This window comes from Miniopterus natalensis, chromosome 3 (genome assembly GCF_054644295.1).
Source record: "Miniopterus natalensis isolate mMinNat1 chromosome 3, mMinNat1.hap1, whole genome shotgun sequence".
In the NCBI taxonomy this organism is placed as follows: domain Eukaryota; kingdom Metazoa; phylum Chordata; class Mammalia; order Chiroptera; family Miniopteridae; genus Miniopterus; species Miniopterus natalensis.
In genome coordinates, this window is record NC_142083.1 from 76,377,061 (window position 1) to 76,390,915 (window position 13,855).

Genomic DNA, 13,855 nt, shown 5'->3' on the forward strand with positions numbered 1-13,855 from the left:
CTTACCTCCTGGGCAGTGCCCTCCCCTTCTCTCCACCCCCACCTTGCTCTGCCCTAGGGCCCAGGCTCTGAGCTCTGAGCAACTGTCAAGCATGAGGACAGAGCAAGTTCACACTCAGGCCTCCAGGGCTGAAACAGCCTGGGCCAAGATCTGAAGCCTCTCGCCCCATCTCCCAAAGCCGCACTGAATTTCCCTGCCCTTTTCAATTGCCCAGCATTAGGATGATTGGTGCCCAGCTTATCACCCCACCCCAAACCAGCAAGTTGAAGGTGCTCACTTCAGCAGCCATTCTGTTCCCCACCCCACCTCCACCCTCTGCTCCCTCGGAGGAGGAGCTTCGAGGGGCAGAGCTGGATGCTCTTTTCTCCTCTAGGTGCTGGAGCAGCAGGAGGGCTGGTGCCAGGTGTGCCAGGCGCTGGAGGGGTGCCAGGTGAGCTGTGTCTCCAACTCAGAGATGGGTTCAGTTTGTCTCATGGAAGGGGCCCTGGAGTTGACCCAGGCCAGTGCACCATTTTATAGATGACAAGACTAAGCCCAGAGATGGGGAGAAGGAAAAGCAATGTCCCCGAGTTTGGAGGAAAGGCTATGGGATTCCAGTCTGATGAATGAACCTGGCAATTCCCTCCCTCAGGGATGCTCAGGACATCTGATGTCAGCCAGCTGGTTGGCGGAGCTCTGCTCTGTAAGGATTGGGTGGCCTCATTTACTTTAGGGCCCTCTCTGGTTCTGATCAGGCGGAAGGGCCTATACCACCCTTTGGTGCCCCTGAACTCTTTCTCTTCTACCAGTCAGAGGCCAAAGGGAAGAAATTAAGTGTCATAATCAGATTAAGTTACAACCTTCCTTGGTTGTTTTTTCCCACCAGAAGATTTCTCTCCTATATTCCTTCTTTCTGGGAGAAAATTCCCCTTTAGAGTTTCCCTCCAAATGAGACAGTTCCTCCAATATAGGCACAATTAAGATTTTTTAAAATTAATATCACCTTTAGCAGAAAGCTTCACAAATCTTTTAGACAGAGGCTTGGAGACGATCTAGGCCTCTGCCAATCACAGCTTTGGGCTCCCACCACCATAGTCTGAGCTAGACCGTCAGTCTCTGAGCTGCTTTCAGGGAAGGGACGTGCCCAGGGCAGCTAGTGGGCCTCCTCAGAGCAGGCCTGGAACCCAGGCAGCCTGCCTCGGGCTGGGCTCTGTGTGCTTCCCTCTCTGTCTACAGAGTGAGGAGGCAGCGCAGAGAGGGCCTTCTGGGAGAGGGGATAGTTCCCTAGAGGTGGACTCCGGGAGGTCTTTCCACAATGCGGGTGGGGAGAGTGAGGATGGGTGCAGGGGACCCCTCCCCAACCTCCTCTCTTCACCTCTCCAGGAGCTGGGACCCCAGCAGCTGCAGCCGCTGCAGCTGCTGCCAAAGCTGCCCAATATGGTAAGTGTCCCACCCCAATTCTGCTCCCAGTGCTTATCCTATAGCACTGCCCTCTCATGCCCTCTGGTCTAGGGTCTGGCAGACCCCTCAGGCTTTCACATTCTCACTGTGGGCCTTTGACCCATCTGACCACTTTCAGGGATGTGGGCCAAGTCTCTGATTAGGAAAGCAAAGCGAGGACAGGCCCTGGTGAGCCCACCAGAACCAACCTCCCCACCCTTCCCAAAATCCCTGCTGCCCCAAGTCTATCTGGACCTTCTGGACCTCAAGCTGGACTCCTCTAGGTTCCCACTGGACCTCAAGCTGGACTCCTTTGGGTTCCCACTGCCCTCAATGGCAGTATTTCTTGCTCCCTGACAAGGTTCTCCTCTCAATATATCTGAGGGCCACCCTGGCAGCCCCAGGCACCCACACCTTCCTGAGTATAGCAAATGGCAGAAGTCCCACCTTAGAGCTCAACTGTCTACCAGGCCTGGGCCAGGGCATCTACATGCCTTGGCTTTAGGGACTCGTGGGCAGAAAGATTCAGATCATAAAATTTAGGGCTCTCTAGGCCAGAGAAATCTTAATTTCAGGTTCACTGACCCCCGAACCCACATATGACAAATGACCCCTTTTTAGTAAAGCTGCCATTTGCTGAGGCAACCCTTACAGCAAATTTATGAAGTTGGTACCATCATTCCCATTTTACAGAAGTGGAAACTGAGGTTCTGAGAGCTTAAGTAACTTGCTCAGTCACATGGCTATATGTAGCTGAGCTAAGCTTTGAACCCATGTCTGCCTGTCTTACAGAGCACCCTTTACTACATAACTCTGCCTCCACCACCCTCAGAAATTTCAAACAGGTCCTTGTCCCTCTAAAGGTTAAGAACTGATCCTACACATGCCTCATATTAGGGATGAGGAACATCAAGGGAAAATAACTGGTCCAAGGCCACACAGCAATCCTGTGGCCAGGCTGGGATGAAAAGGCTCCTGATTCCCTTCTGTTCTTTCCTTCTGAAGCCTGCTGTTCTTTCCATTGGCTTCTGTCCTCCTTGGTTGGGACTGGGTTAAGGATTCGTTCTTCTCACTCTTGTAGGGTTAGGCCCTGGTGCTGGCCTGGCTCCTGGCTTTGGCGTTGGCCCTGGCGGTGTTGTAGGTGAGTTGTGTGAGAAAGTGGGCCTGAGGAGCCTTTGAATCCTCCATGGGTGACATCCCTGATGCCCCCTTCCTCTCCTTCCAGGTGCAGGGATCCCGGGTGCAGGCAAATCTGCTGCTCAGCTGGCTGCCAAAGCCCAGCTCCGTGAGTGCTCGGCCTGGCTTTCTCTCCTCACCCCACCAAGCGCAGGCTAGCCCAACAAGACCCAAGGGGGAGTTGCGCCCCATGATATACAGGCTCTCAGGCCCACCATGCAGACTTGGGGGTCCCCAAGGCAGTAGGCAGAGGGGTTGGAAAAGCAGATTTATCATAAGAGAGACCCAGGTTTGAATCCTGAGCCCCACACTAGCTGAGCAATCTCTGAGTTTCCTGTCCTCGTGTGCTGATGGCATCTGCTGCAGAAGGTTGTTGGGAGAATTAAATGAGTTCATCCCGGAGGAAAGAGTGGAGGTTCAGCTGGAAAGGAAAGTGATGTGGTGTAGTGAGTGTGCAGCCCTGAATGCCGGCGGCGGGGGGGAGGCTGAACTTGGTGGTCAGTGGGAGTTCTAGGAAGGCCATTCTGGTGGCAGCAGAAAGGATGGATTAAGGGGCTTTGGTCTCCTTCTCTTGGGGCCTGTCTCGGCTCCCTGGGCAGGACACCCCCACAGGGGCATGCTTCCTGCCTGCTGTAGCCACCCCCCTGCCCATCTTTCCCAGGGGCTGCGGCTGGGCTTCCTGCTGGCGTTCCTGGATTTGGACCTGGTGCTGGCGTTCCCGGATTTGGACCTGGTGCTGGTGTTCCTGGCTTTGGGGTTGGTGCAGGTGCAGGTGAGGGGCCTTCTAGGCTGGGCAGAAATGACCCCTGAGCTTGAGCTCAGAAAAGGGAGATCTGTCCCCTCCTAGCACATCTCCCAGCACCTCATCTGAGGGCTCATGGTAAATTCCCCATTAGGTTCCCCTGAGCAGTCAGAGATGACTAGGGTAACAGATCGGGGGCAGGCCCGGCAAGGAAGCCCCAGGCTGCCAGATGTCAGAGTCGCTGCCTCTTCATCAGAGGGGTCACAGGGCTCCAAACTGAAAAGAAGCCCACCATCCAGGGAAGGAAGCTGAAGCCCCTGGGCTGCAAGGAAGGCAGGGAGGACTCCCAAGAGGAAGCAGTACCCCCCGGCACAGAGCTCAGCTGCTGACCACCCCACTTTTCCTTTTTCCTTTTTCTGCAGTACCTGGATCCCTGGCTGCAGCTAAAGCAGCCAAATATGGTGAGTGGCCCCACACTGACCACCATGGTGGGTTCCACTGCTGCCCCAACATTCCTGACAGCACCTGTCACTCATCTCCCCTCCCTCTGGGCCGGGGCCCATGCCCAGAGCCTGCAGCACAGGGCTGGGATGGTCAGGATGGAAAAAGGCAGTTTCTAGGACACATTCATGACAGCTTAGCAGACCTGGCTCCTGCCCACTAAATGCCTATTGAGCCTCCAGTCCTGGGACAACCAAATATGCCCCCACATTTCTAACCTCCCTGGTGGCATTTCCACCTTGGTGAAGACCATGGTCCCTAAGGCACTTCTGGCCCCCAGAGTTTTGTGGACCTAGGGCCACAGAGGGGCCAGGTTGCTGTCAGCGAGGCAGCATCTGCCTCCTAGCCAGCAGAAGCCCGGGCCCCCTGCCCACCTCCCTGTCAGCATGACTGCGCCTGCCACGAGCCACGAGGACGTGGCAGACATGCCTGCTCCTCCACTTGGCACTCAGCAGCCCTGGCTGGCCAGACCCACACTGTCTGTGGCCCCTGAATTCCAGGCCTTCTGGGAGCCAGGCTGGGACCTCTGCCAGGGAAACACCAACCAGCTCCGGCCAGTCCATTTGGGGCCAGTTTCCACCTCGGAAAATCCCGGCTTCCTCAGCCCCCACCCCTGGCGGGCCTGGTGACCCACAAGCCCTTCTCCTGTTCCTTGCTGGCTGTTCTGCCAGCCTGAGTCTAGCAGACATTGCCAGGGAAACAAAACCTTTAAGGGCACAGGCTCCAGAGCCATTTCCTGCCTGTGGGACCTTGAATATATTGCTTAACCTCTGTTGTGCCTCAATTTTCTCATCTGCAAAATGGGGATAATAGCACCCACCTTTCCTGTTGCAATGAATAATATGCAGGCGAATCCATGAGAAGCACTGAGAACTGTGCAACTCATGCTGCTGCTATTCTTAGCAGCTCTGCTCTGGACAGCAGTTCAAAATCCAGAGTACGTTCCCAGATGGTGTGCTCTTTTACTCTCCAAATACCTGTAGGGTGAGTGGGGTAAGGATCATCATCTCCCTAAAGGGGCACTGGAGCTCAGAGAGGTGACAGCCCTAATGAGTGGATAAACCAGGATTGGAACCCAGGGCTGTCAGTAGTCTTCCCCCCTCGGCAGCTTGTGGCCACCTGTGGCTCTAGTGCTAGACCAGGGGGTGGAGGAAAAGATGGGCAGGCCAAGGCTCAAAGGAGCCCGCTCTTGCCTGATTGGTCAGGAACATGGGCCCAGGTGTCCGGGTAGGGACTTCTGTCCAGTCCTCCTTCCACTGGGTCACATGACCTTGGCCACCTGTCTGCTTGACTAATGTCCCCGGGTCAGGAAGAACCTTGTCCTTCAGAAATGGGGGAACTGACTCTCTGGCCCCTCTCCTCAGGAGCAGGAGGGCCTGGTGGTCTTGGAGGGCCTGGTGGTCTTGGTGGAGCAGGTGTCCCAGGTGGTGTGGCAGGTGAGTCGAAACCCCAGGATGGGCTGGGCAGGGAAGGAGACACACCCATGAAGAATTGCTCCCTGAGCTCCCTCTGTGTCCCTAGGAGCCGGACCTGCTGCCTTGGCTGCTGCCACCAAGGCTGCTGCCAAAGCTGCCCAATATGGTGAGCACTGTGTGGAGGTGGGGGCTGCCACCAGGCCCCAGGGTTTGGGGGGCCTCTGACCTTGCACCGTGGAGCATTATTCCCTGACCAGCCCCTAAGGCGCTCAAGGGCATTGTCTCCCCAGGGCCCAGTCCACCTCCTGGCCCCATTGCATCCACTAAGGCCCTGGAAACTCAGGCTCCACCTGGGTCCTGGGATGAAAACTTCAGCTCTTCACAGACAAGTAGTGGGGTTTTGACTGATGAGGTTTTAACACACAGCTCTCTCCACAGGCCTGGGTGGAGGAGGACTCGGAGCCGGAGGACTGGGGATTGGAGGGCTTGGGGCTGGTGGACTTGTCCCAGGGGTTGGGGCCTTTGGAGGTAAGAGGTTGCTCTGGAATCAATGAGTTTATGGGGTGGGTGTGTGTGTGTGTGTGTGTGTGTGTGTGTGTGTGTGTGTGAGAGAGAGAGAGAGAGAGAGAGAGAGAGAGAGAGAGAGAGACAGAGACAGAGAGAGACAGAGACAGAGACTTTCCTTCCAATTTTGCCATATCTTGCTCCAGCTGTCTTCTCTGTCCCCACCTCAACACCACTTCATTTGCCACTCAGGGTTTGGTGGGCCTGCCTACAGCATTTAGAGGGAGCCTTGAGTAAGCAGAAGCTAGGGCTATTTCTTGCAGCTGGGATCCCAACCCTCTCCCTCTTCTCCTTCAACCCACATGACCACATCAAATGGGAGCTCATTAAGATAATGCTTATGCCCATTTGCTAGAGAAGGAAACCAAAGCTTGGAGGGAATTACTTTTCCAAAATCTCTGCCATCCTGGTGGGCCTTGTGTTGACATTTCACTCTTTCTTGGGTCGTTACTGTATCTCCCTACCTAAACCCACCTCAAGTCTCTTCCTGTGTGCACCACAAAACTGGCCACACAGTAGGAGCTTAATAAAGACTTTTGGGAAGATGGGTGAAGGAGGGTGGAGGGATGGTGGAAGGATGAGACAGTGGGCAGATGGTAAATGGTGAACAGGTGAGAAGAGGAACATGACTGGGAGGGAAGGGCTATTCCTGAACACTTATGCACCCTATCTCCCCAGGTGTGTCCCCAGCTGCAGCTAAAGCAGCCAAATATGGTGAGTGACTCCCTGCTGCTCTCCTCCTGCCCAGGCCTGTAGGCTGCTAATACTCCCCATCCTGAGTGCCCCATCCCACCCACCTCAGGCCTCAATCCTGCTCAAAGTACCCCTGACAGCCTGTACAGGATCTCTTTGACCCCAGAACCCAGAGGAGATGCTCAGGGCTCCTTACACTTTGCCTTGTTGCAAACCCCATCTGCCCACTTCTCAGGTGCCCCTGGCCTTGGAGGTGTCCTAGAAGCTGCCAGGCCATTCCCAGGTGGAGGTAGGGGCCATCTCTGCTGTGAAGTCCTCAGCTCTGCTCAGGTGTAGAGAAATCCTGGAGCTGCAGCTAGCGCAAGGACATGAGAGAGAAGGCAGAGGGGACAGTCCAGGAAAGGAAACAACCTGGGCAAGGGAGCAGGCCTCAGGGTCAGGGGTTGCACCATGGGCCTCAGGCACCAGGCTGACAAGCTGAGGCTATGGGGCCCCACACCAGGATGCCAGGCAGGGGCAAGATTTGTGAAGAAGGCCACTTTGACTATGGGCGAGGGGGAGAGGGAGCACTGGGGAAGAGGTGGTCCTGGGCAGAGAGAAAGAGGGGATGGGGTAGAGTGGGGCCTGCCCCATGCCAACCCCAAGTCTCTCCTGCAGGAGTTGGAGCAAGACCTGGCTTCGGAGTGTCTCCTCTTTTCCCAGGTATGTCCCAGCTTCCTGCCCAGGGCCCTGTACTGCAGCTCTGGCCCCATCCTTCCCCTTCCCTCACTTCATCTCCTGCTCAGGGGGGCTGGGTCAAGGCCCAGGATGGATCCCATAGCCTCAGATTACACTATGCTGGGCACCCCCTTATTCTTCTCTTCCTCCCTTGCAAGGCCAGGGAACATCAGCTTCTAAAATACCATGCTCCAGATGGGGCAAACTGAGGTTCATAGAGTGCCAGGGACTTGCCCAAGGTCACACAGTGAATGAGACAGAGCCAGGGCACCCAGCACCCAAGCCCAGAACTTTGCCTCTCTCAGGCAAGGCCAATGCTGCCAGGAGGCCTTGGTGGGCTCCCAGAAGTGACACTCATAGCCCCTCTCCTTGCCTTGCAGGTGGAGGAGTAGGAGCTGGCGGCCTGGGAGTTGGTGGTGAGTTTGCAAGGAGGGGCCTCACTTCAAGCAAGGCCCTGAGCTCCTTTACTGGGGTGGGAGGAGAGTCCTGTTGAGGGAGTGGCTAGTATGGCCACAGCCCTTGGCTGGCCCTCTCGTGTGAGGGCTTGAGGGTAGTCAGAGAAGCTGAAAGTTCAGCCCTGGGATGTGGGGACAGGGGCCAAGAATCCTGATTCCTGGGGCTCCCAGCCTGACACTTGACTGGCTGGGCACCAGGAGTGAGACAGGACCCAGGTCACCCGGGGTCTAAATGGAGAGACTGACAAGTTCCCATAGAAAAAGAAAGAAACTGTAAGGGAAAAACAAGATATATTAAGCAGGTAGCTAGGGAGGGCAAAACTTCTGACCCCAGTATTAGCTGGGGCAGGCTGAAGCTGGGGTCTGGCTGTAGTGGGAAGGGGCACCCACCAAGCTTCTCAGACCTCTAGATGCAGGATATGATCCAAAAGGCCTTCGGAACCTGCTGTGATAGGATCAAGGCCCTATATGGTGGGGGTTCTGGGGGAGGTGGGAAAGTTTGGCCCCTTCCCCAATCCCCACCTTTCCTTCCACAGGCAAACCTCCTAAACCCTTCGGAGGTGCCCTGGGAGCTCTAGGATTCCAAGGCGAGTAGAGCCCCCATCCCCAGAAGAGAGCAAGGAGGGAGGGGCAGAGACAGAGGCAGAGGCTGGGGCCCAACAGTCTGGGAAAGGGGGAAACATGTTTGGACTAGACCTGGCAGGGAGTGGGGAGGCTGGAGGAGCTGGACACCTCATCCACCCCTTCTTCTGCCTCCAAGGCAGACAATCAGATCTGGGAGTGGGCCCAGAACCCTCCAAGCTCACCCCAGCCTGGCCTGGCCTAGCAGTCCCTTCCTCCCTGCTGCCCACAACACCCCCTTCAGGAAGGAGCCAAGTGAAAGAGAAGGGAGAAGGAGGGAGGAATAACTCAGAGGAGCAGAGACAGAGAGAGAAAATGGATGAGACAATAGGAGCCCTAGAGTTAGGGAAATCTGAAGGGTGGGCAGGGTGACCCAAGGTGCCCAGGCTGGGCAGAGTGGGCAGAGGCCACTACCTGGCACTGAGCCCCACCCTTGCTCAAAAATGCATACATGCTTCTGGAAGTGTGAAGGTTGGGTCCTGATCACCACCTGCCAACTTCCTCCCAACAATACCCAAAGGAGACCCAAAGAAGCCCCAGCTCCACCCCTGTGGCTGCTCAGTGGGTTCCCTTCTACCCCCACCTGCTTCCCGCTACACAGATGAGGCCGCTGAGGCAAGGCCAGGGCTGGGAGGGGCAGAGGCAAGACCAGCCTGACCCTTCCCAGGGTGATGCTTGTGGCCCTATCCCATTGCTTTCCAAACACCCTGGATGAGCTTCACAGAGATGCCTGTCCCTGCCCCACTTGACTTCTTGCTGCCACCAGGTGGCGGTAACAAGCCATGCCTATCTCCCACAGGGGTAGGAACTACATCAGGCCCTACTACCAGCATGGTGCCTTGATGATTAGAAACAAGATTTACCAATCAGACCCTTCCCAGGAGAGGGCCGGAGTCCTGGGTTCCATTCCCAGGTCATCCACTAACTGTGAATGAGTAAGACTCTCCCTCTCTCTGGGCCTCAGTTTAGTTATTTGAGGCACTCTCATGTTTATCACACCATTTCCTTTGACGAGGGGCTGCTGTGAGTCACTCACTAAAGGCTTCCCAGATGCAGTGGATTCAGAGTAGAGAGACCTTATCCAGGCCCAGTCCTTCCTGGACCTGGCCCCATGGCCTGGCCTGTTCCCTTCTCTGAACCTTGGTTTCATCAACCACATCTTAAGCCCTGGTTCCACCCACCTGTCCAGTGGGAATTTGTACAAGAAAAGTTTGGCCTGGGGTGGAGCCCAGGCTTCTGGAGGCTTCTAGAGGCTCCTTGGAGCCTCTGCTCCCCCACTGTGATGTTGTTGGTGTTGGGCAGTGGACAGTGGCCTGAGCAGCAATGGGGAGGGGCCTGACTGACCATTGCATGTGCCCCTTCCCACCCAGGTGGGGCCTGCCTGGGGAAATCCTGTGGCCGGAAGAGAAAGTGAGCTTCCCAGGACCCCTGACTCACGACCTCATCAACGTTGGTGCTACTGCTTGGTGGAGAATGTAAACCCTTTGTGACCCTCCCCCCAATGCCCCCTCCTAAGTCCCCACCTCTGGAGGGGACAGGGCTGGCCGGGCGGACTTGGAAATCCACAGGACAAGGAAATAAGAGAACGGTGGCCAAGTGGGCCCGGGGAAGCCCCCTACTTCAGAGGCAAGTGGTGGATGGGCTTAGCTCCCTCCCCCACCCCCTTCCCACCAAGGAGCTCCCCCTCCACACACTCTCCATCTCCAGGGCAACTCGGTGCTAAGTGCTGGTGCTTTCATCTTCCTGGGGGAGGGAGGAGGGAAGGGCAGCCCCTCGGGAAGCCCCCTCCCTGGGGCTCCTCTGAAAATGGTGCAGATACTTCCTGGGCAGTCCCACCTCCCCCTGCCCACCAGGACCCACCCCTGGCTGTGGTCCAGTTGGTACCCAAGCATCGAAAACCTCAAGCTGGATTCGGTCACACCATCTCTTAGCCCCCTTTCTCCCCACCAATCACTATTCCCCATGTCTGGGGCACCTTCAGATCAGAAGAACCCCAATGGGAATAGCCCTCTTTCTCTTGTGGAATTCATCCGCCCATCTGTCCATCTATCCATCCATCCATCTTTGTCCTCAGTTGACTGCCTGGTACCACTAGCTGGCTGGGCATCCCCACCATCAACTTGGTTAACCTGTATTGGCAGCCTATGCCCTGCCTTCGCTCCACCACACACACCCCTACAAAGGGGCCCGGGGTGTGAGGGGCTATGCCAGCTGGGGCGGCAGGAATCTCCTCCCTAACCTGGGTCCCCCCCACGCAGTACTGTATCCCCTGTCCCTCCCTCGAGCCACTGTACTTCACAGCATTTCCCACCCCTGTCCCACCCATCTCTTTGTGTCTCGCTGTGATAGATCAATAAATATTTTATTTTTTGTCCTGGATATTTGGGGATTATTTTTGATTGTTGATGTTTTTCTTGATTTTATTTTTGTGGTTAATTGAAAAAATTTTTTTTTCTGATCTGGGGAGCTATATCCCCAGTAGAAATGTCATTTTAATCACTTTGGTATAACTCTGGATGAAACACACATTTTTTTTTTAATTAAAAAAAAAAGAGAATTAACTGCTTCAAAAAAAGACTAATAAATGAAAACATTTTAAAGGAAACTGTGTCTTGGCCCCCTTTGTAATCCCCTCATCTGCCATCCACTCCTGGCCCAGGTAGGGAACAGGGCTCGACCTTGGGGAACCTCCACTGTTCAAAATGTATTTGGGAGCTGCTTACCAGAATCCCCTGCTGTTGGCTTCTGGTGTATGATCCTTCTCCAAGTTCAGAATGTCCTTTAACAATGAAAGCCCCTTTGTAGGGGAAGCAGGGCTGGCCAGCTCCACACACACCTGCCCACAGTGGGTCTCCTCTGGAAGTGGGCTCCCCTACCCAGCAACACCTTCCCAGCTCTCGTCCCATAGGACTAAGGGGAGCACAGGGCCTGGTGGGCAGCCTCTGAGGGTGCAGCTGGAGGGATGGAGTAAACAAAAGTGACCCTTCTATCTAGACTAAACTCTTGGCCTTGGTGAACAGCCATACAGAAAGGAGAAAATGGCCCTATCTAAGAAAACGAGAAGACGTGTTTTCCTCTAAAACATCCACCTCACACACGGCCATGTAAGGCACCGCTTCACTTCTTTATAAAACATAACAAATGTCACCTGCAGGTGGCCCTGGGAGATTCAGTACCACTCTTAGATATGCCCAACCCAGGGACATCCCCCTCCCTTTGGCGTCAGAAATCCATGGGACCCGGGGACATGCCTACAACTCCCTTCTAGACTACACTCTGCTACACTCTGGATACCAGATTCTGGAATTCCTTCCCCAAGTCCACTTCCAGGGACCACATGGCCTCATGCCTGCATCTGACCTCCTGAGGGAAGACCCCATGGCCAGTGACACACCCCTAAGTCAGGAGGGGGCAAGGGAGCTGTTTGTTGGGAGTGTGGGTGGAGTAAGCAGACTGTACTGTCTGGCATTTGTTCGCAAGGACCCAGGCAGTGCCAGAAGAAATTGGGATGAAAAGAGAAAGGGGATGGGATGATGCTCAGAGACAGCTTTCTAGAGGATAGTAGAGCGCAAAAAGCAATTTATCAGGCAAAGAACAAAGCAGGGATGAGGGGCGTGCTTTTCGGGCAGGGAGAGCAGCCTGTGTAAAGGCCCAGAGGGCAGGACAGTGAGAGTGCCCAGTGAGACGGGGCAGAGCTAAGGAAAGATGGAGGATGGATATGAACTTGGTAGAAAGGTGGGTTCATGGACACCCACGGGGGGCTGCTGTGACAATCAGTGAGGAGCGACAGCCTGCCCAAGAGTCGTGGCAAAGGAGATTCATTCATTCACTTATTCCTTCAACAAAAATATCCCTTGCTGGTCCCTCTTCAGTTCTCTGGCCTCCAAAAGTTGGCCAGTCCCCACTGGGGCATCCCTGCTTTGGTTTCTTATAGTTCATGGCTTTATTTACCACCTATGAACTGGTGACTCCAAATTGGCCCCTCCAGCATCAACCTCACCCCTGAGCTACGGACTTGCACACCCAAGGCCCATCCTTGTGTCTCCACCTGGAAGTCTCATGGGCATCCCTGAATAGCATGGTTCCCCACTCCACCCCCTATCCTCACCTTCCTCAGCTCAGTAAATAGCACCTCCAGTGGGTCAGGCTGGTAGCTTGCAGCCATCTCTGGGTCCTCTCCTCCCACTTCCCCTTCACAGATTGGCCAGCAAATCCTGTGGTGAATCTACCTTCAGAAGATATGCAGAATCCAGCCACTTCTCACAACCTCCAGGGGCCATGCCCTGGTCCCTGGATTACTACACAGCTTCCTAACTGGCTCCCTGACTCTGCCCTGGATCTCCAAGCAGCCTTCTCTCCACACAGCAGCCAAAACAATTCTCTTAAAACTTAAGTAAATTCAGGTCATGTGCCTGCTCAAAATCCTGCAATGGCTCTCATCTCACTCAGGCCCAAAGCCAGCAGCCTTTCAATGGCCTAGAAGCCCCTACCTGAGTTGCACCAGCTATTTTGACTTCACATCTTGCTACTCAGCTCTCCACCAGACAATGCTCTCCTTTCTGTAGGCAGCAGGCCCCCACTGCAGGCCTCCATGTCTGCTGTCTTTCCTGACCAGAAGGCTCTTTCCTCAGCTATCAACATGCTTGGCTCCCTCATCTCCTTCAGGTCTTGACTCAGATGTCACCTTCTCAGAAGGTCCTTCCCTATCCCCTTTCTAAAACTGCAAACTGTACCCTTCCCTGTGCACCACTCTCTCACCTGCCCCTGCTTTCTCTTTCTCCAGAGCACCCACATGGCAAAGTAGATTTCCTTCTTTTTTTAAACTCTCTATATGAGAATGTAAACTCCCTGAGGATAGACACTGTTTTAAGAACAAAATCAATAAACTCCCTGCTTTCATTAGTTATACACTCTGGTAGAGAGATGATAAACAAGTGTGCTGTTACTAGCCCAAAGATATCCGGTGCCTAATCCCTGGAGCCTTATAAATATTACTGTATTAGTCAGCTTGGGCTGCAATAGCAAGGTACCACAGACTGGGTGACTTTAACAACAGAAATTGATTTCCTCACAGTTCTGGAGGCTGGAAGTCCAAGATCAAGGTGTTGGGAGGGTTGGTTCCTTCTGAGACCTCCCTCCTCGGTTTGCAGATGGCTACTTTCTCCGTGTATCTTCACATGGTCTTCCCTTGTGCATTTCTATGTCCTAATCTCCCCTTTTTTATAGGGACACTGGTTTCATTAGACTGGGTTCCATCCTAATGACCTCATTTTAACCTAGTTTAAAAACTTTATCAACAAACACAGTCATATTCTGAGGTACTGGGGTTAGGACTTCAACATATGAATTTGGGCGGGACACACTTCAGCTCATATGTGATTATTTAAGAATCTCGAGCTGGGGGAGATTAGCCTATATTTTCAGGGTGGGCCCTAAATGCAATCACACGTATTATTTTAAGAAGCTGAAAGAACTGTATGCCAACAAATTGGACAGCCTACAAGAAATGGATAAATTCCAAAAAACATATAACCTACCAAGACTGAATCATG

At 54.2% G+C, this 13,855-nt stretch overlaps 1 protein-coding gene across 4 annotated transcripts in view; it reads left to right on the forward strand.

Annotated features, from left to right (window-relative positions):
• ELN (elastin) overlaps positions 1-10,908 on the forward strand; it is a 31,752-nt gene extending 20,844 nt beyond the window's left edge. For 3 of the 4 annotated variants that reach the window (XM_016199022.2, XM_016199024.2, XM_016199026.2), the window contains 14 exons: positions 374-430; positions 1,363-1,419; positions 2,501-2,560; positions 2,645-2,704; positions 3,257-3,367; positions 3,760-3,798; positions 5,203-5,274; positions 5,360-5,419; positions 5,692-5,781; positions 6,496-6,531; positions 7,168-7,212; positions 7,608-7,643; positions 8,219-8,269; positions 9,674-10,908. In XM_016199022.2, the coding sequence (XP_016054508.1) occupies positions 374-430; positions 1,363-1,419; positions 2,501-2,560; positions 2,645-2,704; positions 3,257-3,367; positions 3,760-3,798; positions 5,203-5,274; positions 5,360-5,419; positions 5,692-5,781; positions 6,496-6,531; positions 7,168-7,212; positions 7,608-7,643; positions 8,219-8,269; positions 9,674-9,717 (818 nt within the window). In that variant the 3' untranslated portion in view covers positions 9,718-10,908. The remainder of the gene's footprint in view (positions 1-373; positions 431-1,362; positions 1,420-2,500; positions 2,561-2,644; positions 2,705-3,256; positions 3,368-3,759; positions 3,799-5,202; positions 5,275-5,359; positions 5,420-5,691; positions 5,782-6,495; positions 6,532-7,167; positions 7,213-7,607; positions 7,644-8,218; positions 8,270-9,673) is intronic. The other variant, XM_016199027.2, reaches the window with a different exon arrangement.
• The last annotated feature ends 2,947 nt before the right edge of the window (positions 10,909-13,855 follow it).